Source organism: Hippocampus zosterae, chromosome 10, assembly GCF_025434085.1.
Source record: "Hippocampus zosterae strain Florida chromosome 10, ASM2543408v3, whole genome shotgun sequence".
Lineage (NCBI taxonomy): Eukaryota > Metazoa > Chordata > Actinopteri > Syngnathiformes > Syngnathidae > Hippocampus > Hippocampus zosterae.
The window spans coordinates 23,157,375-23,180,982 of NC_067460.1; the positions used below are offsets into that span (position 1 = coordinate 23,157,375).

Sequence of the window (23,608 nt, forward strand, 5' to 3'; positions counted from 1 at the left end):
CCAATTATTTGGAGCACTTCTGTAATCATAATTATTAAAACATCTATATTTTTATTCCATAAACATTGAGTAAATAAGATGCCAGGGGGGTAAATTCGGAAAGAATAAATACTAAATAGACCATGAGAGAGTGTCTTTACAAAGTCCAGTCTGTGGACGGTGACCCCTTTCGAGGCACCTGAATCTCAAATTTTTGCTTTCCTCTCTAGACTTGGGCTCATCAGGCCACCGACTGACTTTAAGGTTCCCACTGCAGGGTGTGCTTGATGGTTACTTAAGCATCTAAAGGAAGCTTTCACCGTGCATTTGATCTCCCGGTGGTTGCACAAAGGCTTGATTATGTCGCCCAGACTGCAATTGAAGTGCAACTAACCGCAACAATCGGGTCACTTTAATCATGGCAGCGAAAAACCATGGTCACAATTAAAATGTGATCAATTATGCTAGCCTGACTCACACCCAGGGTTGGGCAATTCATCAAAAGGGAACCGTTGCTTGAGCAGTAAGAATGTGTGACGTAGATGCGAGTCTGTCCTCTCCTCAGTGTGCTTTAAGATGTTTAATCGCAAAATAAATAAGTACATTCTTCATTTGAAACACATCGCCAATGCTAATGCTAAAGTCAATGCCAAACCCCACTGATACGCTAATGGGTAATTGGCATAAAATTCCGGGACGGATATTCGTTCAAATAACAAATATTCACAACACAAACACTGCAGGGAACGCATAACATCTAAAGGCTCACCTACTGCCTATTCTATGAAAAAAATGAGTTCTATTTATCGAGCTCTATCGAGATTTTCTTCTTCTCATTCTAAGCGTGTACTCCTTTCATGCACAGCACCACACTGCCCCGAAGAGGCCAACTCACACACAGCAGCAAAAGCTGGGAGTTATTTTTATTTTTTACTTTTCAATTGGCATGATTTTGATATATCCTTATTTTACTTTACTTTCATTGACAAAGTTATATTTTAAATTGAATTTAATTTCACCGATATTTACAAGGTCATTTTCGACTTGACAAGAAGAATAGTGTTCAAGAATAAAATATTCAAAGTGCAGGGATGAAATAGAGATGAGTTGGATGCATGCGACCTGTCCGTTCGGACTGAGGCCACCCCCCCCCAAAAAAAAAAAAAATCGGGGTTGAAATTGAGCCACTTGGGCTGACAAAAGTAAATTTATTAAAATAGCTTTTGCCTCCTATTTCCCGCGAATATGTGACATACGCAAAAGCAAAGCTTTTTGGAAACGTCTCTGCAGTTCGACTGTCAATAAAACAAAAAACAAAAAAAAACCTTCCGATTCTCTTGGCTTTTCAATCTGTTTCAAGGAGCCAAACGGTAATTTTGACATGGAAATTGTGCAGAGAATCCATTTATTTCAAACCTTGGGTCGAATGAGAAGCCGTTGGCACAAAGGTTGAAAAATACAGTCAACTACACACCATCAACTAAATCAAAGCAACCGAGTCCACTAGCCATTAGCTAGGTTTAAAAATTTACAGAGATTCATCTGTTGCCACTTTCACGAGCAACCGCAGGAAGACCTTCCAGGGGGCGGGGGTACAGTTAATGGACGGAAGCGGTGAATCACGCTGTAAACAAAGTGATCTCTAATCATCCCAGGTAATGACCCCATGACAGTGGCTTCTTCCCTGACTCACAATCACCGCTCCAGTTAAGCGCAAATACGCGGCAGCCCAGACTGGATGCGGGAGAACGGAGGAGGAAGTGTCCTTGCAGCTTGTCAAAGTAAAAGGTCAGCGAGGGTTGGGGGTGGGGGCGGCGGAGGGGTCGGTTTTGTGAAGCCGTCACAGATTTTCAGCGTCACTGCAGCCCTGCCCTGCTTTGTCAGGCCCAAACTACCCCATTGAGTCCAGTCGCCGTGATATGTACACACCTCAGACCTTTGGCAGAAAGCTCCTAAAACACAAAATGTGACGGTTACGATAAATCGACTGGATTAGGAATTACCGGACTTCCTCCAATAGTAATGCCCCACTCCCATTAATCCCTGAAACAGATGCCGCCTTGAATGTCAACAGGACAAAAATGGGCACCAAGTGTGAATCACAACATCTTGACTGTTTTGCTAAGAAAACAGCGGAACGTAAACCGTCTCAATTTCAGTGTGACGTTCCCTTATGTAACTGCGACAGCTCGAAGTGCATGGATGAATCACTTAATCGATCAAAATCCAGCCTCTCAACAGTCAACGTGTTCAGGTTTCTATAGCCCTTCATGAAATGAGACCGAGCTGAATCAAAATAAGACATTTGCAAACATCTGCTTTTACAATGATCAACGCCGTGACAGACCAAACCATTAAATGAATCATAACTTACATTTGGGCACTTTCTGCACTGTCAATTTGAAATAAACGGCTGCTGCGATAAAATGTCGTGACATGTCTACTGTAAATTCCAGATCGGAATTGATCACATCAGATATGTGCAGCTCATCTGACAGAATGACAATGTCTGCATATAATTTTTTTTATTGCCATCAGAAGGCAATTCGGCGTGGGTTCCGCAGGGCTCCGTCACGATCCCAATGCCATTTCTTTGATATAATTCCAAATAAGTGCTATGGATTGAACTAATTCTCCCTGGCCACTATTTCCAGAAATATGTCAAGGTGTTTTGTTTGTCACATTGTCAATCATTGATTTAAATATTGACGCATCTAAGGGAGGTGACTGTACGTTAAGACAAACACAGTCATGTTATCAGATACGTGCTATTACGCCACATGAGAACACATTTCAGTGCCCTTCAGCAGTCATGCACACGCAGCGGCTCAAATTGGCCCGAACAGGAGGTGCGGCGATGACGTCAAGCGGGAAGGTAAAACCGTGTTTTTATTCCTCTGGCTGGCATAAAAACGTTAAGCACACGGATGCGTGACGTGTGCAGGCAATCGGGCGACCTCTTATTTTTCTCCGTCAACAAGGCAGCCGAATTCCGTGAGATCACCCTCGTGGCGCGGCATGACTTTTTTTTTTTTTTTTTTTCCGCTGTGGAAAATGACAGGACGGCTGGAAAGCCACATGGACCGTGGCTAATATTAGTGAGCCTTATCTGAACAAATTGCACAAGATGGAAGTGACGATGGAAAAAGCAGTAGGGTATGCGAACCGCGCGCTATTTGGAAAGTTGCAGAAATCAAAGCAGCCAATAACGACTGCCCCTCACATCACGGCCACTCAGTCTCACTTAAATTGGCACTTAAAACACCCCCCCCCCCGCCCCCCCAAAAAAAGCTACATTATACGATACCCACTCAGGGAGCTGTGCTCATTATCAGACGCACATCTGCTTCTCGAGAAATTCGTCATCAAATCCGTTTGAGGTGTTTCAGGAGTGACTCTGAGTAATCTGCATGTTTTTAGCATCTGAAACAATTGGGCGCGTCAGGTTTCACAAGATGACAAAATGAGCAGCTCTCATTTGATTAGTGAGTACTGCATATGCTATGATGACACTTCTTCAATATCAGACTGACGAAGACGTGACGAAGGTTCGTCTAATCTGAAGATTTTCCAACCTAATATACCCCATTACGACCCACTCTGCAGACCCAATTTAGAATAAAACACTTTGTGCGTGGAACATTCTGCAAATTGACATCTTTCCTCAAATTGCAGAAGACGTCAGACACTTCTATAAATAAGTGCAGTGCCTCAAACTGGCTTCTTCCATGCCGACATCCCACAACGTTGACGGACACTTGGGATAAATAAAAAAAAAATGAGGGAACATGACGACTTAGTGTGAAAACTGACTTATTGCAGAAAGTTGAGTAGCAGCTATCGAATGCTTTGGTAATTATCTTATGGAAAATGAAACCCTCCAATATGGCGGAGTTGAAGCAATTCTGCGAACAAGAGTGGGCCGAAATTCCTTCACAGCGATGTGAAAGACTCATTACCAATTATTGCAAACGCTTGATTTCAGTTATTGCCGCCAAGGGTGGCACAACCCATTATTAGGTTCAGGGGGCAATTACTTTTTCACACGGGGACAAGTAGGTGTGGATTTTAAATACTTTTTCACTGCACTGTACCCCCAGGGAGACGCCTACTCGCATATGAGATCAACTGGTATTCAAAGGGATTTGAAAGAAAGGGGGCAAAATGGGCGACCCTCAGCGACAATGTGAAATGGGCGTGAGCGTACCTGCTGGGGGCCCTCCCCGTTGACCATGGCTGGAGGCGGAGGTGATGCCAGGATTGGGAGTTCAGGGCTGAGAAGCTGGCCGGACTCCAGAGGCGGGGTGTGGTCTGCCATGTTTCCCTCATTCACACCACTAGAGAGGGTCTCCTGCAATAAAAGGCGCAGTGTTTACTTTGGGCGAATTTAATGCCAGAGACATGTCACTTGTTAGGTTGCATGATGCAGCGGTCCGAAAAGAGTACCGCGTCTATAAAAACTGTAGATACCGCATGCATCATTGACTGTTTTGCTTCCAGAGTGGCTGTTTGTAAAGTACTGAAGGAAATGCACACATTGCTCAAATGAGAGCGATTGCACACCAGATCGAGACCACTCAGGTAAGGCACTTGAATTATGGGTAATAGGATTTATTCTGGAAAAAAAAAAACAATGAGCAGGCTTTCAGTGGAGGACAGAAGATGTGAAACTTTTCCAAAAAATGCCCGCGAGAGAGATGAATCGTATGTCCTTGAACCTAATTACGGTGCGGTATGCCTGCGCTCCTAAAGCTCACAGTGATCTGGCTTATCTGTTCGCTTTAACCCCTCCCAGTCTTAAGCTGAAACACGGCTGCGTTTACAATGAGACGGTCAATGAACTGAAATGCGAGGGGTGGGCGGAAGGCCTGCCTGCAGAGCGCCTCTTTGGCCCCCCGAAGCCTCCAATCAGCTGGCCCGATGACTCTTTCACATTACGCAACAGTCCAAAAATTAATACAACACCTAATACCTTCTCCGAATCCAACACTTTGACATGCTTTGACTGCGCTGCGATTCGAGATTTGAAATACAGGTAAACAGCGCCGCAACGCTGCAAAATTACATTTCTGGGTACCGAGCCAGATCCGGCCACCCACTGCCACGCCATGTTGCGGTACTGCATGGCGCATTGCTACTTTATCAGAGTTGTGCCTTGAGATCCAAGTTGGATTTTTTTTTTTTTTTGTTCTGCGGCAACAGTCGGAACTCAAGACGCATGTGTCTCAAATCATGTTCCCCCAGGGAAACGAATGGAAATGCCATTAATCCGCTCCAGGCTCCAACACCCCCGCCAAGCACACTCACCCCCGATTGTAAACGCTTTGCGTGTCAATTAAATTCCGCTCATTTTGGTGCGCGTGACTTGGCCCCCAGGGGGCAGTAAATGCAGACGTAAAGATAAGAACATCCCCCCTCAGAAAGCCACAGTAATATCAGTCATTCTTCAGAGGATCAAGAATATATGCATGCGAGTATTATTATAGTGTCTCCCCACATGTGGAACTCCACCGTTCATAATCAAATATCCATTGCCTGCAGGTTATTCCACCGCGACACTAATGCTCTTCATTAGCCTCTCTATCTGCATCGGTTGGTGTGCGAGAGGCCTAATAGAGAAATCAACGTAGTTTGTAAAAAATATATTTTCGCATAATATACAAAAAAAAAAAGCACATTTCACAGAAAGGCATTGATGATCCAGTTTGATCAGATGAAAAAAATGTAGGGTGGCTGACGTTCAGGTGTCGACTCTCAAGCCGCACGTCTATTTTGTTAATCGATTAGTTTAGTTAGAAACAATGGATTACAAAGTAAATAAAGTAGTTGGTTTTAAAATGAGGCATAAATCTGTTAAAAACAGAACATGGGATGAATATGATTTGAAAAAAGATTAAAAAGGTTCAAAAGAGTGCATGGTCTAAGGGTCGTTTTGAAATTAGTTCATTTAAAAAAAAAAAAAAGGCTAAGTGACAAAAAGATTTGAGCCTTGCTTGAGACTCGAATGCCACAACTTGAGATTTACTTGTGTGACTCGATTCCATCCTTGCTTTAGCAATTAAAAGAGGAAATGAGCTGGATTAAAATGTGATCAATGTATATCATCACTGAGGAGTGTGGACTGCATCTGACAGAAAAAAGTGACACGTGGCTCTCAGTTTCATAACACGCAGTGTGCAAGTGAAAATAATCATAAAAACATTTCATTTTATTGATGGGCGTCTTTCAGGGCACGCAATAGCACCGTATAAAACTGACTGCATTTGAACCCATTATGTCATATGAAAACTATTTACAAAAAAATTAAAATTAAAAAGACGGTAAGGATTTTGTAATAGATTGCCGTTAATTACACTGCTCAGTCTACTTCTCAGGTACGACTCGATGGGTTTGGCTGAAACCTGTTATGCACCTACTTATAATGCTATTCAGTGCAACTATGAGGTTTGGTGCCTCACAGTTGTCACGTACTTTATTCCCATCATATTGAGACTTTATTCGAATATATGAGACATTGCATTTTGAAAATATGTCTTTCAAAAAAAATTTAATTTCCTTCATTACATTATGAATAATCTAAAAAAAACAGCTGGAAAAAAAGAAAATATCAGAAATAGCTTCCTGAAAAAAATAATATTTTTCTCGGAATATTACAAACTGAATCTAGAAAAAAATAAGACATTTTTAGACCCTTTTCTTGAAAATGCACATTTTCCTCCAGAAGACTTTATTTCTTATAATAGAATGACCTTTAACAAAAATATATGTGACGCGTTATCTTGAAAGTATATGACTTTATGCGGGTAATCTTACATCTGTAATATTAGAAAATATACACTTATAAGAATATTCATTATCCTAAAAGAATAGTAGTTGTAATTATTTTTTTTCCTATTAGTGTGGTCCTAATATTAATTTTCTGAGTTGATGACTTTTAATTATTTTTGCCACTTTGTCTTGCCACGCCCTGTGCATTCTCACTTCAGCTGTCTTCTTATTTTGACATTAGCCTAAAAAAATCTATATGTACAGGTACATATATATACAGTATATACATATATACATACATATACACACACACACACCATTATATCTAAAAGATAGACAACTTTAGTCTCATAATACAACTACTGTAACCTTGAAAGCAAACAACTTCATTTTCGTAATTGTGATGATGTGTGAGAGAGTGAGAGAGAGGCTGATAAATACTAGTCATGCCTGTGTAATGTGTGCCGCACATGTACAATAAAGGTTTGACTGATGTGTTTCTGAGGTTTGCGCATAGGGCACTACTGACACATTCTCCGCCCAAAAGATTTGAAAATGGAAGCGCCCTGATAAATTGTCATATATTCCGAGGACAAATACATCAGTAGGTGGCCATATGATGTGACGTCTGATTTCATGAATGAAAACGAAGACAGACGGATTGTTTATTGCTCGTCATTTAATCAATGAGGCGCAGCCATCGCCGCTTTCAACGCAGGCTGCTGGTTGTTGAAATTGGAAAATGTTACTTCATATAGGCAGTATAGTCTTACTTTTCCTACTTTAGCATGTGTGACATTACTGAAGATCGTCGGGATGTTTTTGTTTTTCAATGTAGGCTAGTTACATGTGTTTATTTTGATGAAGATAAATAAGCTGAGTGTTTAAGAAGTGCAGTCCACTTGTTTGCATGTCATGCTTCACGCAACATGAAAAATTGGATATGTTGAAGTGCTAAAGCCACAGATTTGTTTGCACTGCTGTTATAATGTGCACTTTCCTTTGATTTCTTACTGGTTTACAGTATAGTGTAGACATACATTAATATGTCAACGCCACACTTGTGTTGTCATTATTGATAAACCTTTTATTTATTTATTGTTTTACAATTTCGGTTTCGCATCTTTCGCAATTATCGGCTGCAGTGGTTCTACAGGAGTACTTGTTTTGCCAAGCCCTATGATTATTCTAGCTACAGGTGTCATATTATTATTCGTAGGCTGCGGGAACCATTAGCAGGTGCAAACCGTTTGTATATGTCATTTTATTTCCAAATGCTGTTTTAAACGATGACTCATGGCAAATGGGGGAAGTGTGTTATGTCAAAAGAGAGCAGCTAACGTTACTCACTCAATCAGACGGTTGTTGGACGATAAAGCGATGCAACGCACTGAAATTTGTCGCCTTTTTTCTCTCCTTCTGCCGTCCACGTCAGCGGGCTGCAATGAGGAGCAACTTCCCCCTCGGTGCGAACCCTCCCACACCACCTGGACGAAAGAAAAAAAACATCAACAGTTGTACAAGTGTGCGCTCGCGATTACAAAACAACAAGCCAAATAAGAAGAGTTGGGGGACATGCTAACGTTAGCTGTCTGATGCTACGTTGCTAATAGTGAAGAGTGAAGCTTCTTTTTTTAAAACCCTCTTCTCTCTTTTTCGTCTCAAAAGGCTTCCGAGTGAAGCCAAAAGACCGTTTAATTGGGCCAAGGCTCACCTAAGTGGTCAGTTCTATCGAGATAACTTGGGTTCCCAGGTTGGTCCTCCTTGCATAAAAAGCAGGAATTTCGCCATCGCTTAAGGTCCGATTCTGTGCGCATGCGCGTTACAGCAAATCATGGCGAAGCTCCAATTTATATAGAAAGTAAATTGAAGTGTTGACGGCTCCGTTTAAATAGCGCCAAATGTACAAATGTCCTCAAACATATCAGCTCGATTCCGACGTTTTCCATGGTACCTTTTCTTGGAAGAAACCTTTGTAGACGTGTGGGGTGGTTCACTGTGACAAGTGTCAATCGAGTCTGACGAGCGGCTGAAACTGGGCTGGGAAAAAAACCTTTCACGTACAGGAACAACAGGAATTTTAACCAATTCAGTGAAACTTAAATTTGATTAAACATGCTTGCAGAAAGTGTACATTAAAAGACATAAATTACATATGTAGTTATGTTTTTTTGTTATAAGATAGAATCTAATCAAGAAGAAAAATAGATAAAAAATAACGTAGAATCGTTTTTGAAAATTATTTAGATTAATTGAAATGTTTCAAACAAATGTAGGTAGTAGATTTACACTTGAAAGTTTAATGCCAACCGCTGGCATAAAACAAGAAAACCCTTGATGTCTAAGAATGTAGAAACCGGAAGTAGCACCACTCGATTACGCACTCGGTCGCATCCAAAGGAAGTAAGATCATGATACATAGGGCAATTACGAAACTAAATAGGCCATGTTGATAGTTGTAGTTTTTTAAATTTGTGTTTGTTAGTTTTTGTTTTCAAATGGACGTGTAATTGTTTTACATTCGATTGTTTACATCTGCAAAATTCGCAATGTCTTTGAACGTCCCTTCATGATGCCGGAAGTAACCCTACCGGGCAGAAGCTAACGAAGCTGCGACGATTTAATGTGTAGTAGCACTTGCATATTGTGCTGTTAACAAACGGTTTTCGCTATGAACCCGTCGCCCATTTGACATGCAGAATTTGTGACCACCAGGATAATTTTACGAGCCCCGCGGCCAACTAGTAGACCGCGTCTCTGAAGAAACCAAGTAGTTTAGTTATTTTGTGTGTCCAATAACAAGGTAACCGTAAAGTGAACAGCACCACACCTGATGCTAATTAGCTTAGCCCTTTTAATACGTTGTTTTATCTTAGCATCTCGAGCTAATGAACTGACTATTGCGACTGGGAAAGTGCATTAATCTTTTGCTTTTCACAAGTGTAGCATGTGTTGCTAAGGGTTCAGTGAAGGAAAGCGTTCATATTTTGCCAACGTCAGAACAACTTGATGACGTTAAACGTTACGGTGTTTAAACTTTGCCAGTGACATATGTAAACTAAGTAGGTTTGTGCGTAAATGTCCAAAGATCACTTGATGTACTTGGAACGAGCATCATTATTCAGCAGGTCTTTTAGAGATTATTTCTTGACAAATATTCAGAACGTTTTGACTGCTTAAGTAATCCAGTCGCGACAGGTAACTGTCGGTAAATCTCAACATAACAAATTTGAAAACTACATTGAAAATTAGATTATCATCAGAAAATATCCACAAAGAGTCATTTTAGTTAAATAACAATGGACACGTGTTAAGTAATACAACAGGAGTAAAATTGAGCGAATAAGGCAAAATAATGACTTATTAATGTACATATTTTTTTATAATAGGTCCAATGCATAGGAAAAAATTAAGAGTCGAGAATTAACCAAAACTCCATCAGTTGTTCATTCATAGACATTGTATTGAAAATATCAAGATATCACAGAAGGCGCAGGAGCCACATAGTCATTTTCCTTGCATTCGCGGTGACAAGGAAGTATGGTAATGTGAGTTGAAGAGTTTCATTTAGTTCCAAATTGTACTTTGCCACCATCTCAAACCTTTTTATGTTTTTCCTTGCAGATTTTTGCTTGTCAGTGAATTGCCTTGGTTCGTTGTATAATGATTTCAAGTTTGTGCCATTGCAAGTTTAATCTAAAAAAATTGCAGCTGTTTATCTGGAACATAATTGTTTGCTGTTTACATCCCTTACTTGTGCCACAGTGATTGCGCGAGTGGCATGCTGGACGTGGGGAAGTGGCCAGTGTTTGCCCTCCTCCCGCCTGAGGAACTCGGCCTCATTCGTCAGGCGTGCGTTTTCGGAAGCGGCGCCAACGAAGCCCTCTATGTCACTGTCAACGACGAGGTAACGGCGGCGAGTTTCTGCCTTGTGTACTCTGTGTGGAGCCAGGTGTCAGATGCATGCATGTGACGTGCAGGGGCCGTGCAGGAAGGTTAAGCAGATGGAATGACGCTATCTTTAGACGCCAGGACCTAATTCTAGAAAGAGCAGGAGGAGGGTGGAGGTGCGACCGGCTCATCCTTGCTAATTTGTTTTGTCCTGACAAACAATGTTGTTTGAAAATAAATCACAGCACTCTGATGCTTTGAAGTGGAAGATGGCGAAACACTTAACAAATATACAACTGGCCCTTTTGGAAAGAAGTGTGTTGCCTCGGTTGTAATTGCTCCGTGAGCATGCTTTTAACTGAATACATTTAACTCAAGACAGTTAATCCGTTCCAGTCACCCCACAAGAACGCCAACAAAGCACTTGAATAGCAGGATTCAATTCTATCGACACATGCAATAAAAACATAATTAAATAAAATGTAAAGAATTAATCAGTTTGTACATCATGAGTCCTGCTACTCCTGCGTATGTTGCTGCACTCTTTGTGTTCAAAGATGTTGCTTCAAGATTATTGACTACTGTAATGTTGAAGCTCATTTCATTAGCCCTTCAATGGAATTTTGCGTTGTGGGTTAGCATTAAGCGAGTGGGCTTCCCTAAGGCAAAGTTACCTGCATGTGGCATGGTGAAATACAAAACCTGGGATTCTCTTGATTTTAGGTTCAAGTTTAGTAGTAGTTTCAGTCAAGTAAACATCAAGTTGGAGTGGCAGTGAACCGCTTGAAGCAAGCACGCACTCGCTGCTCAACTGCTGCATAATTTGAAGTTAGCTCAACGCTCATATCTCACATTTTTGCTGGCAAATCAGATCAAAATATCCGCCGAGGGACACCTTTTACCCCTTTAATAGTACATTTTACTTTATCGCTTACTGAATTACTTCAATGCCCTCTGCATGTAGGAAAGGAGAGCCACAGTCGGCAACTTTTCTGCTGTTTATTAAACAAGCACAAAAAGACACACACACACACACCTGCTTCATTACAGCACCGCATTTTGCATTTTGAAATGCGGTGTCCTCTTGTCTGCGCGCAGGTCTTTGGTCTGGGCACCAACTGTAGCAGCTGCTTAGGCCTTGGTGACCTGCAGAGCACCATCGAGCCGCGCAGGATCGATGTCCTCTGCGGGAAGAAGATCGTGTCCCTTAGCTACGGAACCGGACCGCACGTGGTCATCGCCACTTCGGGTAACCCGGAACCTGATTGTGTCACAAAAATATATATCTCCATATTCAGTTCCACAGTGGGAAATGTGGACCTCTCTTAAAGGGCCAACGTCAATAAACATGACTTTCTGTCCATACTTGGATGTTAATGACCGTCTCATTAATTGACTCCGATTAATGGCACACGAATGCTCATTTCATGCCGAAATGGTTCGTGCGCGACAAAGCTAATGATAGCTAGCAGGCTGGAAAAAGGAAACTCTTCTTTCTGCGTAGAGGGCGAGGTGTATGCATGGGGCCACAACGGCTACAGTCAGCTGGGCAACGGGACCACCGTCCATGGGCTCATCCCCGCCTTGGTCTCCACCAACCTGCAGAACAAGAGGGTTACCGAAGTAGCCTGTGGCTCCCACCACACTATTGCCCTTACCACAGAAGGAGAGGTAATTTTCCCGTACTATCTTTTTCTTCATTCCAACTATCTTTTTTTTTTTTTTTTAAAGCCAGCAAACTTGTCACAACTGCCTTCAGGTGTACGCGTGGGGCTACAACAACTCAGGCCAGGTGGGATCAGGGTCCACCGCCAACCAACCCACGCCGCGCCGGGTCAGCAGTTGCCTGCAGAACAAAGTGGTGGTCAACATAGCCTGTGGGCAACTGTGCTCCATGGCTGTGTTGGACAACGGCGAGGTAGTTTGATGAATTGGCAAATCCACTTGTAACTGTATGTTTTCAGGGGTCGGTCCATCAGTCATGCTGAGGTGATAATTTTTTTTCAAAATATGAGGATTTTCATGAGGTGACCTGCGGTGGGAAAATGGTGAAATCTGGCGGAAAACATTGTCAAATACTGTGGCATTGTACTGTCAAAAATGGTGCTTTTAGACATTCCGGGTTTTCTTTTTTGTCATTTAGTCACAAGGTTCCTTTTTTTTGTGGCACCAGACATTATAATGAACAAGACTTGGCGGTCTTTTATTTGTTTCTTTGGCTGTCGACAAATTCCGTAATCGTGAATTGGCAATGGTTGAATTACTCTGAGCTTTGTGTGTGTGTGTGTACGTCGCAGATTTACGGTTGGGGCTACAACTGCAACGGTCAGCTAGGTCTGGGCAATACCGGCAACCAGCAGACGCCGTGCAGGGTTGCAGCTCTTCAGGGAGTCAAGGTTGTCCAGGTAAGAGTGAGACATTTGCCTTTGAATGATAATCAACAAGCCCACCCAGGCCCTTTTCTCTCCCGCCTTGCAGGTGGCTTGCGGCTACGCGCACACGTTAGCGCTCACGGACGATGGCTTTGTTTACAGCTGGGGAGCAAACTCCTATGGCCAGCTGGGCACGGGCAATAAAAACAATTACTCACTCGCCACGCTGATCAGCACCGACAAGGAGAGGTGCGTAAACACCTACACACCGTGGTAATTGCGTAAGTGCTTGAATTTTTAATAGAACCCTTGAAATGCTTAGTATCTACATTTGACTTGGTAATTTGTTAGTTGAATTGAAGAACAAAATACAGCGGGGGCTCAAGGTATTTTCTTTCCATTTGTGCAGTTCCAGCACCCTCTGCTGGTTACTCTATGAGAGTGCATCTTAATTTGGATTAGCCACGTTTTGACCACCAATCTTTAAGATCCATAGCATTGTGAAATCCAGAGACCATGATACTTTGCGCCGCTGAGCTGATCCTTTTTTTTTTTTTTTTTTGGTTAACTATCGCGAGTTCTTAAACTCTAATCTCAAGGCAGCGCTGTAATGCCGTGATCCTCGCAGGATCGTGGAGGTGGCGGCGTGCCACACCAGCCACACGTCCGCCGCCAAGACGCAGAGCGGGCAGGTGCTGATGTGGGGACAGTGCCGCGGGCAGGTGGTGACCAACCCGCACGTCACGCATTTCAGCTGCACCGACGACGTCTTTGCCTGCTTCGCCACGCCCGCCGTCACGTGGCACCTTCTAACTGTTGGTAAGGCATCAGATGCATTTATGAGTCAATCTCACCGTTAATCGCCCTAAGGTGGCTTTCGAGGCATGGCTATTTTCCCCCAAAAAGTGTAGTTAGCAGAGCCGCGTGTGACACCTGCCAAAAATCATGTACGCCCAATGAGACTTACCGACGTGGCTCAATCATTTTGCCCGTTTATCATATTGACAATGCCGAATGGATCCATATTTTACCATTTGGCACCGAAAGAAGTGTTCAAAACAACAATGGCATCATGTTGACGAAAAACAATTGGCGTCAGTGTTGTTGCCATGGTAACCTCAGATCTGCCCCGCCCTCATTTGTTTGTGGTGTTAAAAGTTTATATTCATTGACAGCGAACTATAGGGGAGCTGCGGAGTACTAAAAAAACATCAATAAAAGCCGCTGTGCTCTGTATACGTGGGTATTATTCTACTTATTTCTCTTTTTTTTGAATATTACATGCTTTTCCCTTTCAATCCGGCTATTAGTAAACATTTTCCTCCCATTTTCTGCATGCGTTTACGTATCAATATGAAGTGGGAAAAAAAACAGTGACAGAAGGGAGTCTTTTCATGACAGCTTTGTTGCTTTGTGGCACGATGCTGTCATGCAAGCGGTCTCTTTTCTGTGACAGTGGAAGCATTCGAAGAAATGGAAACCGGAAAGTCTGTTTCCTGCTCATGGCGTCTGATTCCAGTCGCAGGTTCACAACCGCAGACATGTGAGTTACTTATGTCGTTGTTTTGTCCATTTGCCACAGACGGCGACGAATACCTGACTGTCGCACAGTCACTAAAAAAGGAGTTTGACAGCCCTGAGATTTCCGATCTGAAGTTCCTCGTGGACGGAAAGTGCATTCATGTGCACAAAGCGCTGCTAAAAATAAGGTACATTTATGTTACATGCACTGTTTGGACACGCACAAAAAAATCAATCAGGACCCCCGCTCAGTGTGAAGTACCATCGGACAATTGTGCGCTACCAATGTTGTGGGAACGCTTGATAAATAAAACACTTTGTCTTTTTAAATAACCTTTTTACACAGCTATGACATTTTTTTTGAGACAGATTGCATTTCTTCCCTAGTGACCCAATACTTTTGTCAGTGTTATCTTTTTGATTTTTTCTGGCTGTCACTTATTTTTTGCAGCGGTCATGATAATCATTTGAGATTAGCTCATTTGAGAGTGTTTTCCCAGTGTGCGGTGGTTGAAAAAAACAAACATTAAAAAAATAAAAATAAAAATGCCGTGTGTCCGCAGCGGCATTTCCTGCCGGTGTCAAAAAGGAGAGGCCAAGGCAGACGTATTGTTTCCACATGAGTCTTTTTATAACGGTGCTCTCTGCACACGGAGCGTCTGCATTCTTCTCCGCCGGAAGGAGCCAGACAGTCTGCTGCTGCTGCCGCCTCGGCGGTGGTGGCGGCAGCCTCCGAGCAACACGGATATGCTGCACTTCAAAAACACCTGCGGTGCCGAGATCTCGTGCCCAGTGAGGCGCTTGAGCTGAGCTTTAACTGAGGACGTGGATGTATGACTAAAATCGGAATTTTATTTTGCTTGTAGTTTTTCTCTTTTTTTGGGGGGGGGGGGCCTTGTACACCAGCATCATTTTTGAAAAATGTATATTATACATTGTATTCTCCCCCCCCCCCCACATAATTTTAGCAACACCACTTTTTCCCCTTCCATTGAGGCTTTTTTTTGTTGTTTGTTTTGTTTTGTTTTTTTACAACGACAATCCAACCACACACATGACTCTTTGTGCATTATTTCTCTCCAGGTGCGAATATTTCCGCGTGCTGCTAAACGAAACAGACGAGGACACCATCGAAATCCACCAGTTTCCCTTTCTGGTGTATCGTGCCTTCCTGGAGTACCTCTACACCGATTCCATCAACTTGCCACCAGAGGACGCTGTGGGTAAGGACTTGGCAACGCGCGCACCGACCGGGGCAAGCCAACGGCGGCGTCAAATGCGCTCCTTCCTCTCGGCTTTCGCAGGCCTGCTGGACCTGGCCACCTTCTACCGGGAAAGCAGGCTCAAGAGGCTGTGCCAGGAGACCATCAAGAGGGGCATCACCGAGGAGAACGCCATCACCCTGCTCTCGGCCGCCGTCAAGTACGAAGCCCGGGTGAGCTCCCGGAAGACCCCCCCCCCCCCCGTCCCCCCGCACACGGTCGATCCTTTAGACGCGGTCAAGGAAATTACTCAAGTTGTTAGGAGAGAAATGAGGAGTGAGTCTTGATCGTTTTAGGACCTGGAGGAGTTCTGTTTCAAGTTCTGCATCAACCACCTGACATCAGTCACACAGACCCAGGCCTTCGCCGAGATGGACCACGACCTGCTCAAAAACTTTATCGGCAAAGCCAGTCGCCATGGGGCCTTTAGAAACTGACCCCGCCACAAATCCTGATCCCCGCCCCACCCCACCCCACCCCCCCAACTTGTGATGACCTCACTCGCTTTCCAACAGCGGTCCGTCACAGACCAAGCAAGGTAAACAAAGCACTGTCATTTTTTTTTCTCCACCCCCCCCAAAGGTGAAGACCACAAAGACCGAAGGTTCTGCTTTGTGGTCTGCTCGTTTAGTTGACTGTAGTTTGAGTGCACCTGTGAGGCGGGAAAACGGATAAAAACGACGGCAAGAACTTGCGCTTGGGGTTGCATTGCCACATCTGCCTCAAAAGCGGGGGTTTTATTCAAACTTTGAAACAAACCATCCATCCATTCATCCATCTTCTACCGCTTATCCGGGGCCGGGTCGCGGGGGCAACAGCTTTAGCAGGGAAGCCCAGACTTCCCTCTCCCTAGCTACTTCTTCCAGCTCTCCCCGGTGGATCCCGAGGCGTTCCCAGGCCAGCTGGGTGACATAGTCTCTCCAGCGTGTCCTGAGTCTTCCTCGGGGTCTCCTCCCGGTGGGACATGCCCGGAACACCTCACCGGGGGGGCGTTCAGGAGGCATCCGAATCAGATGCCCAAGCCACCTCATCTGGCTCCTCTCGATGTGGACGAGAAGCGGCTCGACTCGGAGCCCCTCCCGGATGACCGAGCTTCTCACCTTATCTCTAAGGGAGAGCCCGGACACCCTGCGGAGAAAAAAAAAAATACTAATAATCTCACGTACGCTGCAAACATGGGGAATCTCGTCCCTGAAACAGACCCGATGTGTTGTCCGTCCTTGCGCTTCGCCGTCGGGTCACGGCGGATCTCAAGGCGTTCCCGTATTTATTTATAAGGGGTTGAAAAAGGCCGCGCAGCAACCATCCTTTGCACGCCACTGCGCCATGTTGGCACATCAGAGCCGTAACAATATTAATCAAGGCATTCATAGCTTTTCCGGCAGCCCCCCCCCCCCCTCGCCATTCCGTGTTAACGGACAAAGGCGGCTGTGTGAAAGGGACTATTAATGGTGTGATGTCCACCTATACACGCAACTGTTTGTCACGGTGGTTCCCTTGCCCTTCAGGGTATTTTTTTTTACAACCCTTTGTGTTATGTACCTCGCATGCATTTTATTATTGTGTGTTTTTTTTTTTGTGACGCTGACTTCAAAAAAATTAAGAAAAAACAATCACGTGGTAGGACTGCAAATGTTACTGAATAGTTACACTTTTATACAAGTTGCACTATGATTATCTCACGTAGTCTATATTAAAAAAAAAAAAAAAAAGACAAGCAAAAACCATAATCGAATGTGTCCTTTCTTGCTGTCATTGGGCCAAAATTCCAAACAAGAACAATTTGAAGAACGAGGGGCTTCGCACTTTGCTTTCACGTTTCGCGTTTATTCCCAGACACACGCACACAGGCAATGTGTTAACTCATCACAAACGCGCTCACGCCTCGAAGCGGCGATGAGGAAGTCTCGAGTGTTTCTAGGCAAAATGTCATCTGAAGTAATCGACTCAAGCGAGCACAAGACAGCAGCAGTCTGCTGCTTCGGAACCCAAACCCGATTCCAATGAAGTCGGGACATCACAGATATAAAAAAACCGGAACGCGGTGATTTGCAAATCATGTTCAACCTGTATTTCATTGAGGACATGACCAAAATATGACACACTTGTTTTTCGTACATAATCATTAACCGAGCATTTTATCTCTGTTACATCACCGTTTCCTTTTAACAGCCTTCATAAACGTTTGGAACCGAGGAACGCTAATTGTTGAAGCGACGCAGGTGGCTTCTTTCTCATTCTTGCTTGACGTACAGCTCGAGCTGTCCGACACGTCCTCGATCTCTGTTGTCGTATTTTATATGCTTCATAACGCACCACACATTTTCACCGGGTCTGGACTGCAGGCAGGCTAGTCTTTTACGCTGTTGTGACGTGCAGAAGGTGCTTTGGCGTTGTCCCGCTTCAAAAAAAGATGTTGTTTGGTTGGCAGCGTAACGCGCGTGTCTCCTTTTCAGCATGACTGGCGCCTTCGCCGTTAGCACGAACGCAGCCTCGTGCCGTCACTGATGCTAGCTTTCCAACTTCCTGCACGACGTCCACAATTTGTGGGGACTTTTTAGCAACATTAACAAGAAGTGATTGTGAGCTTTTTATCTCAAGTTCCCCATAATTGTTTTTTTTATTTAACTTATCATTTGGTTCCTTGCTATTTAAAATTCATTTCATGTTGTGGTTGCCGGTAGGGGGTCCAATATGATACGGCCTGGCATGTTGATGACAAAATTTCCTGTTTGTTTGTTCGGTTATTGTTTTTTGTTGCCGTTTTTTGGGGGGGGGCTTTTTTTGCCTCGATGTGCGAACTTTCAAAAACCACACAAATGTTTTCGTTGTTACAGTTTAAAGCGGTTAGCGTGGGTTGTTTGCACAGATGTACGGGTGGGGCAGGTGGCTTGGAGGAGGGGGGCGGGGGGGTTTGTTCTACAAAGCGAGCCAAACGCGCAACTGCACGCTAACGTGCTAAATGTGGGAACTATTCAATCCCTGCGTGTTATTCGCAGAAATTCCAACATGATGCTACGTCACCTGACATAGCTCGCCATTCGAGGCTTCAGTCTTTCAGCTCGAGGAGTGGGCGGGGGGTGGGGGGGGGACATGCTTCCTGCCATTGTGGGAGCTTCAGCAGTCTTGGGGATTTAGAGCATGCTTTTTTTTGTTTTATTTGTTTGCTTTTCTTTGGCCCGCGCATGTTTGCGTGTCAGGAGCTTGTTTTTAGGGGAAAGACAATCGTGACAGGTTGCACCGTATGACGATTAAACACTTCAAGTATAGCCCAAAAAAAAAAAAACTGCACTTCAATGATGTTCACTTAAAGTGGATTGTACAAAAATATTGTACCTGAATAAATGCGGCGGCCCGGTAGTCCAGTGGTTAGCACGTCGGCTTCACAGTGCAGAGGTACCGGGTTCGATTCCAGCTCCGGCCTCCCTGTGTGGAGTTTGCCCCGGGCATGCGTGGGTTTTCTCCGGGTGCTCCGGTTTCCTCCCACATTCCAAAAACATGCATGGCAGGCTGATTGGACGCTCTAAATTGTCCCTAGGTGTGAGTGTGAGCGTGGATGGTTGTTCGTCTCAGTGTGCCCTGCGATTGGCTGGCAACCGATTCAGGGTGTCCCCCGCCTACTGCCCGGAGACAACTGGGGTAGGCTCCAGCACCCCCCGCGACCCTAGTGAGGATCAAGCGGTACGGAAGATGAATGAATGAATAAATGCTCGCGGGCATTAGACGTGGCTTTGGCCTGAGCACAAAAACAAAGAATGCTTTTGGTATCATTCCATATCGGCGGCTTCCACATGCTTCCATATTTTTGTAGTCAACCCCCCCCCCACCCGCGCCCCACATTAGTTTGGTAACAAATGTGAGAACACTGTCAAATAAAATGTAAAAAAAGCAGAGTGTGTGCAGCAGTTGTCCCGTGGGAGCAGACAAAGGGAAAGGAGGGGGGGGAGGGTCCAGGGGGCGGGGAAGTGGACCCGGTCCCAGCCCAGTCAAAGTACAAAAGTGTGAGTGCGTGCGCGAGAGTGAGAGAGAGAGCGAACGACACAAAAGAGAAGTGGGCAGCAGCAACCGCCGCTCCTCGCTGAGATTACTTGAAACCTGCCGGAGTAGAAAAAACAATAACACGAGCGCAGTGACTTGCTGCCATTTTTTTTTTTCTTTTTGAGGGAAGTGGCGGACGAGGACACAAGACGCACACAAGCCTCGATTTGGGTTCTCTCCGTTCTCATCTTGAGGGATATGCCAGCCTTCCCTTTGTGCGACTTCCCAGCCTCGAGGCGCGCGGTGGGGGGCAGGAAGGGGGACAGCGGCTCCCCGCCCCCCACGGCTCTCTTCACTCCTAGCTAACTCCTGGACGTCCGCTTTGATGGGCATCGCGTTGGATGGAAGTCCAGAGGTTTGAATCCTCGGAACCGGGGTGTTCTGCCCACTTTGTCCTTTTTTAAAAAAAAAAAAAATTACCGTTAAGACTGCAGCACAATGCATGTTGCGTAATACTTGGGAACTACCTCCAGGGCTGGCAAATTTGGAATCCTCGGGAACCGACGCTGTAAAATTTGGCACCTGGCCAGCCTTCTTTGGTTCCAGTCTCCGGGACCACCTCGGAAACTCTTTCACCCGGGATATCGTCAGAACCGAGCATCGGCGATGTAACCCATAACGGCGGCGCCGGTACCCCGTGATCAAAAAGACCTTGTGGACTAATTTGCTCAACGTAGTCTCTGGTTTCCATGGAAACGGCGACGTTAAACGCCGCCCCGCCGCCGGGATGGGGCAACGTCTCGGCGGGCAACTGGAGCTGCAGCAAGAACGACGGCTTCAAGTACCCGCTGTACAGCACGGTGTTCAGCGTGGTGTTCGTGGTGGGCCTGATCACCAACGCGGTGGCCATCTACATCTTCACCTGCTCGCTCAAGCTGCGCAACGAGACCACCACGTACATGATGAACCTGGTGGCGTCCGATCTGCTCTTCGTCTTCACGCTGCCGCTGCGCGTCTTCTACTTCATCAACGGCAGCTGGCCCTTCGGCAGCGTGCTGTGCAAGGTGTCCGTGTCGCTCTTCTACACCAACATGTACGGCAGCATCCTCTTCCTGACGTGCATCAGCGTGGATCGCTTCCTGGCCATCGTGCACCCCTTCCGCTCGCGGACGCTGCGCACCCAGCGCAACGCCAAGCTGGTGTGCGCCGCCGTGTGGGCCCTGGTGCTGTCGGGCAGCCTGCCCACGGGCTTCCTGTTGGACACCACGTCGCGGCAGCGCGCCAACGCCACCGCCACCGCCACTTTTTGCTTCGAGAACTTCTCCTCCAGCCAGTGGAAGTCGCACCTGTCCAAGGTGGTCATCTTCATCGAGACGGTGGGCTTCGTCATCCCGCTGCTGCTCAACGTGGGCTGCTCGGTCAGGGTGCTGCAGACTCTGCGCCGCCCCCACAAGGTGAGCAGGGGCGGCGGCGGCGGCAAGCTGAACAAGACCAAGATCCTCCGCATGATCGCCGTGCACCTCACCACCTTCTGCTTCTGCTTCATCCCTTACAACGTCAACCTGGTCTTCTACTCGCTGGTGCGCACCAAGACGCTGAAGGGCTGCTTGGCCGAGTCGGTGGTGCGCACCATCTACCCGGTGGCGCTGTGCATCGCCGTCTCCAACTGCTGCTTTGACCCCATCGTCTACTACTTCACCTCGGAGACCATCCAGAACTCCATCAAGAGAAAGTCGCCGGCGGGGCGGACGTGCGACGGCAAGTTCTCCGAGGCGCTCCGCTCGGACTCCGGCTCCGACTTGCAGTGCAGCTTGAGGAACCTCAAAGCCAAGATGCTGCACGAGTCCTCGGTGTGACGCTTCTCTTTGACCCTCGACGAGTTCTCAAATCCAGCATCCAATCCAAAGGGAAACCCGCCGCTGTGGATTTTTGAGGCCCTCTGCACCCTTCTGCTGTGGATTTTGCTGACGTGTGGCCGGCTGGAAGGGAGTCGGAACACTTTTGGACTTTAGCGGACACTTTTTTTTTAGGTACACCTGCACGTGTTATCACATCACATCAAAGAATCTGTTTGGTCAATTCCGTTCCAATTCCAAAAACTGGAAATGAAGCGCGCTTTGTTTGGCTGACGTTTTAAATAAGGCGTGTATGCGTGCTTGTGTATAAAATTCATTCATTCATTCATCTTCCGAACCGCTTGATCCTCACTAGGGTCGCGGGGGGTGCTGGAGCCGATCCCAGCTGTCTCCGGGCAGTAGGCGGGGGACACCCTGAATCGGTTGCCAGCCAATCGCAGGGCACACAGAGACGAACAACCATTCACACTCACACCTAGGGACAATTTAGAGTGTCCAATCAGCCTGCCACGCATGTTTTTGGAATGTGGGAGGAAACCGGAGCACCCGGAGAAAACCCACGCAGGCCCGGGGAGAACATGCAAACTCCACACAGGGAGGCCGGAGCTGGAATCGAACCCGGTACCTCTGCACTGTGAAGCCAATGTGCTAACCACTGGACTACCGGGCCGCCCTGTGTATAAAATGAGTGTGTAAATGTTTTTTTTTGAAAGAAATAAAAAATGATGTAAAGTTTTACAAAAATAAGGGCAATAGTATGTTTGATCATTTTTTTGTTGTTCATCTCCAAAGAGGTATATTTTCTTTGAAAACACTTAAAGTGCACTTCCAAGCGGCAGATTTCAACTGCGCAAGTGTACCTAATGATGTGGTCGGCGAACGCATCTATGTCAACAAGCACCTCCTCGAGCGGATCAGGCGGAACAATGGAGGGTCTTTGAGGTTTATCTTCGGCTCTTTTCTCCCACTATAGGAGGCCTTTGAGTAACATCCAAACGATTACGACTCATGTTGCTTCGAACAATGCAAAGCAGATGGCTGAGTATGACTTTATTTCCCATGACGTGCCACCTTCAGGGCGAGTCAAGGGCGCAAGGCCACGTGTGCTGTTGTGAAAACAAACAAAAGGATTTTGACGTCATGTGCGATTTTTGGGTCCGGTGGAGGAACAAAGTACAAATGAGCTCTGGATAGATCAAAACCTAGCCTAGCGGAAAGCTGTATACTTTGTATAGAAACTCACCATATGAGATTGTTTCTTATGATGGCTTTTGCTAATTTTCAAACACAAAGTAGTTCATCAGTGCCGTCAGACGGGTTCAAGGGTACATTTATTTTCTTCTTATTTCTTTCTCAACTTTGAAATTGGTCATATTGACCAGTAACATAATTTTTTAGGGCAGGGTTAGCTGCTTTTTTTTTTTTTAACTTTTGAGTGATTGAGCGCTAGCTAGCTTTAATCTTACCCTCTTAACTCTACCTGCCAACACGCATCAAAACTGTTTTCGATACATTTTTTTGTTCGATTAATTATGCGTTACACAATCATCTCTTGTCGGCGCAGCCTAGTCAATCCCAAAGTAAGTTGTTAGCTTGCTGTTGATCACCTAGCCATCCAACCTGACAAGGCAAGCTACTCGCGTTTGTCTTTTGAAGTCCTTGAACTCCTCCTTATCCAAAATGCTAACCTTATGTCCTAAACACGATACCTAGCTCTGGCGCAAGCTAGCTTAGCCTACTACAGTTACTTCCCATGTTTTTTTGTGCAAACAATTAAAAAAAAAAAACAGATAAAGGCGATGAGGCTGAGCAGCCGTCAAGGTATGGAGTTGTCCACATCATGTGAATGTGAATCCATAAAAAAAAATCTGCGTTATGCCCCAAGGTAAGCAATGTATGATCGATATCTTACCTTAAGATAACTGTTGTTTTTGTTCACTATTTACCCCAAATCCTAACATTGTGCTACTGTTTTTTTTTT

General features: G+C 45.4%; 3 protein-coding genes and 2 long non-coding RNA genes across 8 annotated transcripts in view; 3 read left to right on the top strand and 2 right to left on the bottom strand.

Annotated features, from left to right (window-relative positions):
* Positions 1-8,816, bottom strand: part of fndc3a (fibronectin type III domain containing 3A) — a 44,695-nt gene extending 35,879 nt beyond the window's left edge. For 2 of the 3 annotated variants that reach the window (XM_052078362.1, XM_052078360.1), the window contains exons 1-3: positions 8,462-8,695; positions 8,098-8,234; positions 4,187-4,330 (exon numbers count right to left, since the gene is read on the bottom strand). In XM_052078362.1, the coding sequence (XP_051934322.1) occupies positions 4,187-4,297 (111 nt within the window). In that variant the 5' untranslated portion in view covers positions 4,298-4,330; positions 8,098-8,234; positions 8,462-8,695. The other variant, XM_052078361.1, reaches the window with a different exon arrangement.
* The window catches only part of LOC127609025 (uncharacterized), a 262,601-nt gene that overhangs the window by 183,158 nt on the left and 55,835 nt on the right, over positions 1-23,608 (top strand). The window lies entirely within an intron of this gene.
* On the top strand, positions 9,162-16,546 carry rcbtb2 (regulator of chromosome condensation (RCC1) and BTB (POZ) domain containing protein 2). The gene is made up of 12 exons (XM_052078488.1): positions 9,162-9,550; positions 10,513-10,654; positions 11,737-11,887; positions 12,143-12,309; positions 12,398-12,556; positions 12,936-13,043; positions 13,117-13,259; positions 13,639-13,829; positions 14,593-14,719; positions 15,615-15,754; positions 15,836-15,966; positions 16,090-16,546. The coding sequence occupies exons 2-12, from the start codon at positions 10,529-10,531 to the stop codon at positions 16,228-16,230; spliced, it is 1,584 nt and encodes a 527-aa protein (XP_051934448.1). The 5' UTR covers positions 9,162-9,550; positions 10,513-10,528; the 3' UTR covers positions 16,231-16,546.
* Positions 16,368-17,039, bottom strand: LOC127609023 (uncharacterized). The gene is made up of 2 exons (XR_007964444.1): positions 16,919-17,039; positions 16,368-16,539 (listed from the first exon to the last, which is right to left on the bottom strand). It is a non-coding gene; the product is annotated as an uncharacterized LOC127609023 (long non-coding RNA).
* On the top strand, positions 19,477-22,331 carry lpar6a (lysophosphatidic acid receptor 6a). 2 transcript variants are annotated; one of them, XM_052078576.1, is made up of 2 exons: positions 19,477-21,225; positions 21,364-22,331. In XM_052078576.1, the coding sequence occupies exons 1-2, from the start codon at positions 20,521-20,523 to the stop codon at positions 21,625-21,627; spliced, it is 969 nt and encodes a 322-aa protein (XP_051934536.1). In that variant the 5' UTR covers positions 19,477-20,520; the 3' UTR covers positions 21,628-22,331. The 2 variants fall into 2 exon arrangements, with proteins under 2 accessions (XP_051934536.1, XP_051934535.1); XM_052078575.1 differs by having other exon boundaries at positions 19,478-22,330.

Excerpts from the sequence above, each read along its gene's own strand:
- rcbtb2 (XM_052078488.1), top strand. The coding sequence starts at position 10,529 with ATGCTGGACGTGGGGAAGTGGCCAGTGTTTGCCCTCCTCCCGCCTGAG. Across the intron at positions 12,557-12,935 it reads CTGTGTTGGACAACGGCGAG|ATTTACGGTTGGGGCTACAA; the intron begins GTAGTTTGATGA and ends TGTACGTCGCAG. Across the intron at positions 14,720-15,614 it reads AAAGCGCTGCTAAAAATAAG|GTGCGAATATTTCCGCGTGC; the intron begins GTACATTTATGT and ends ATTTCTCTCCAG.
- lpar6a (XM_052078575.1), top strand. The coding sequence starts at position 20,521 with ATGGAAACGGCGACGTTAAACGCCGCCCCGCCGCCGGGATGGGGCAAC.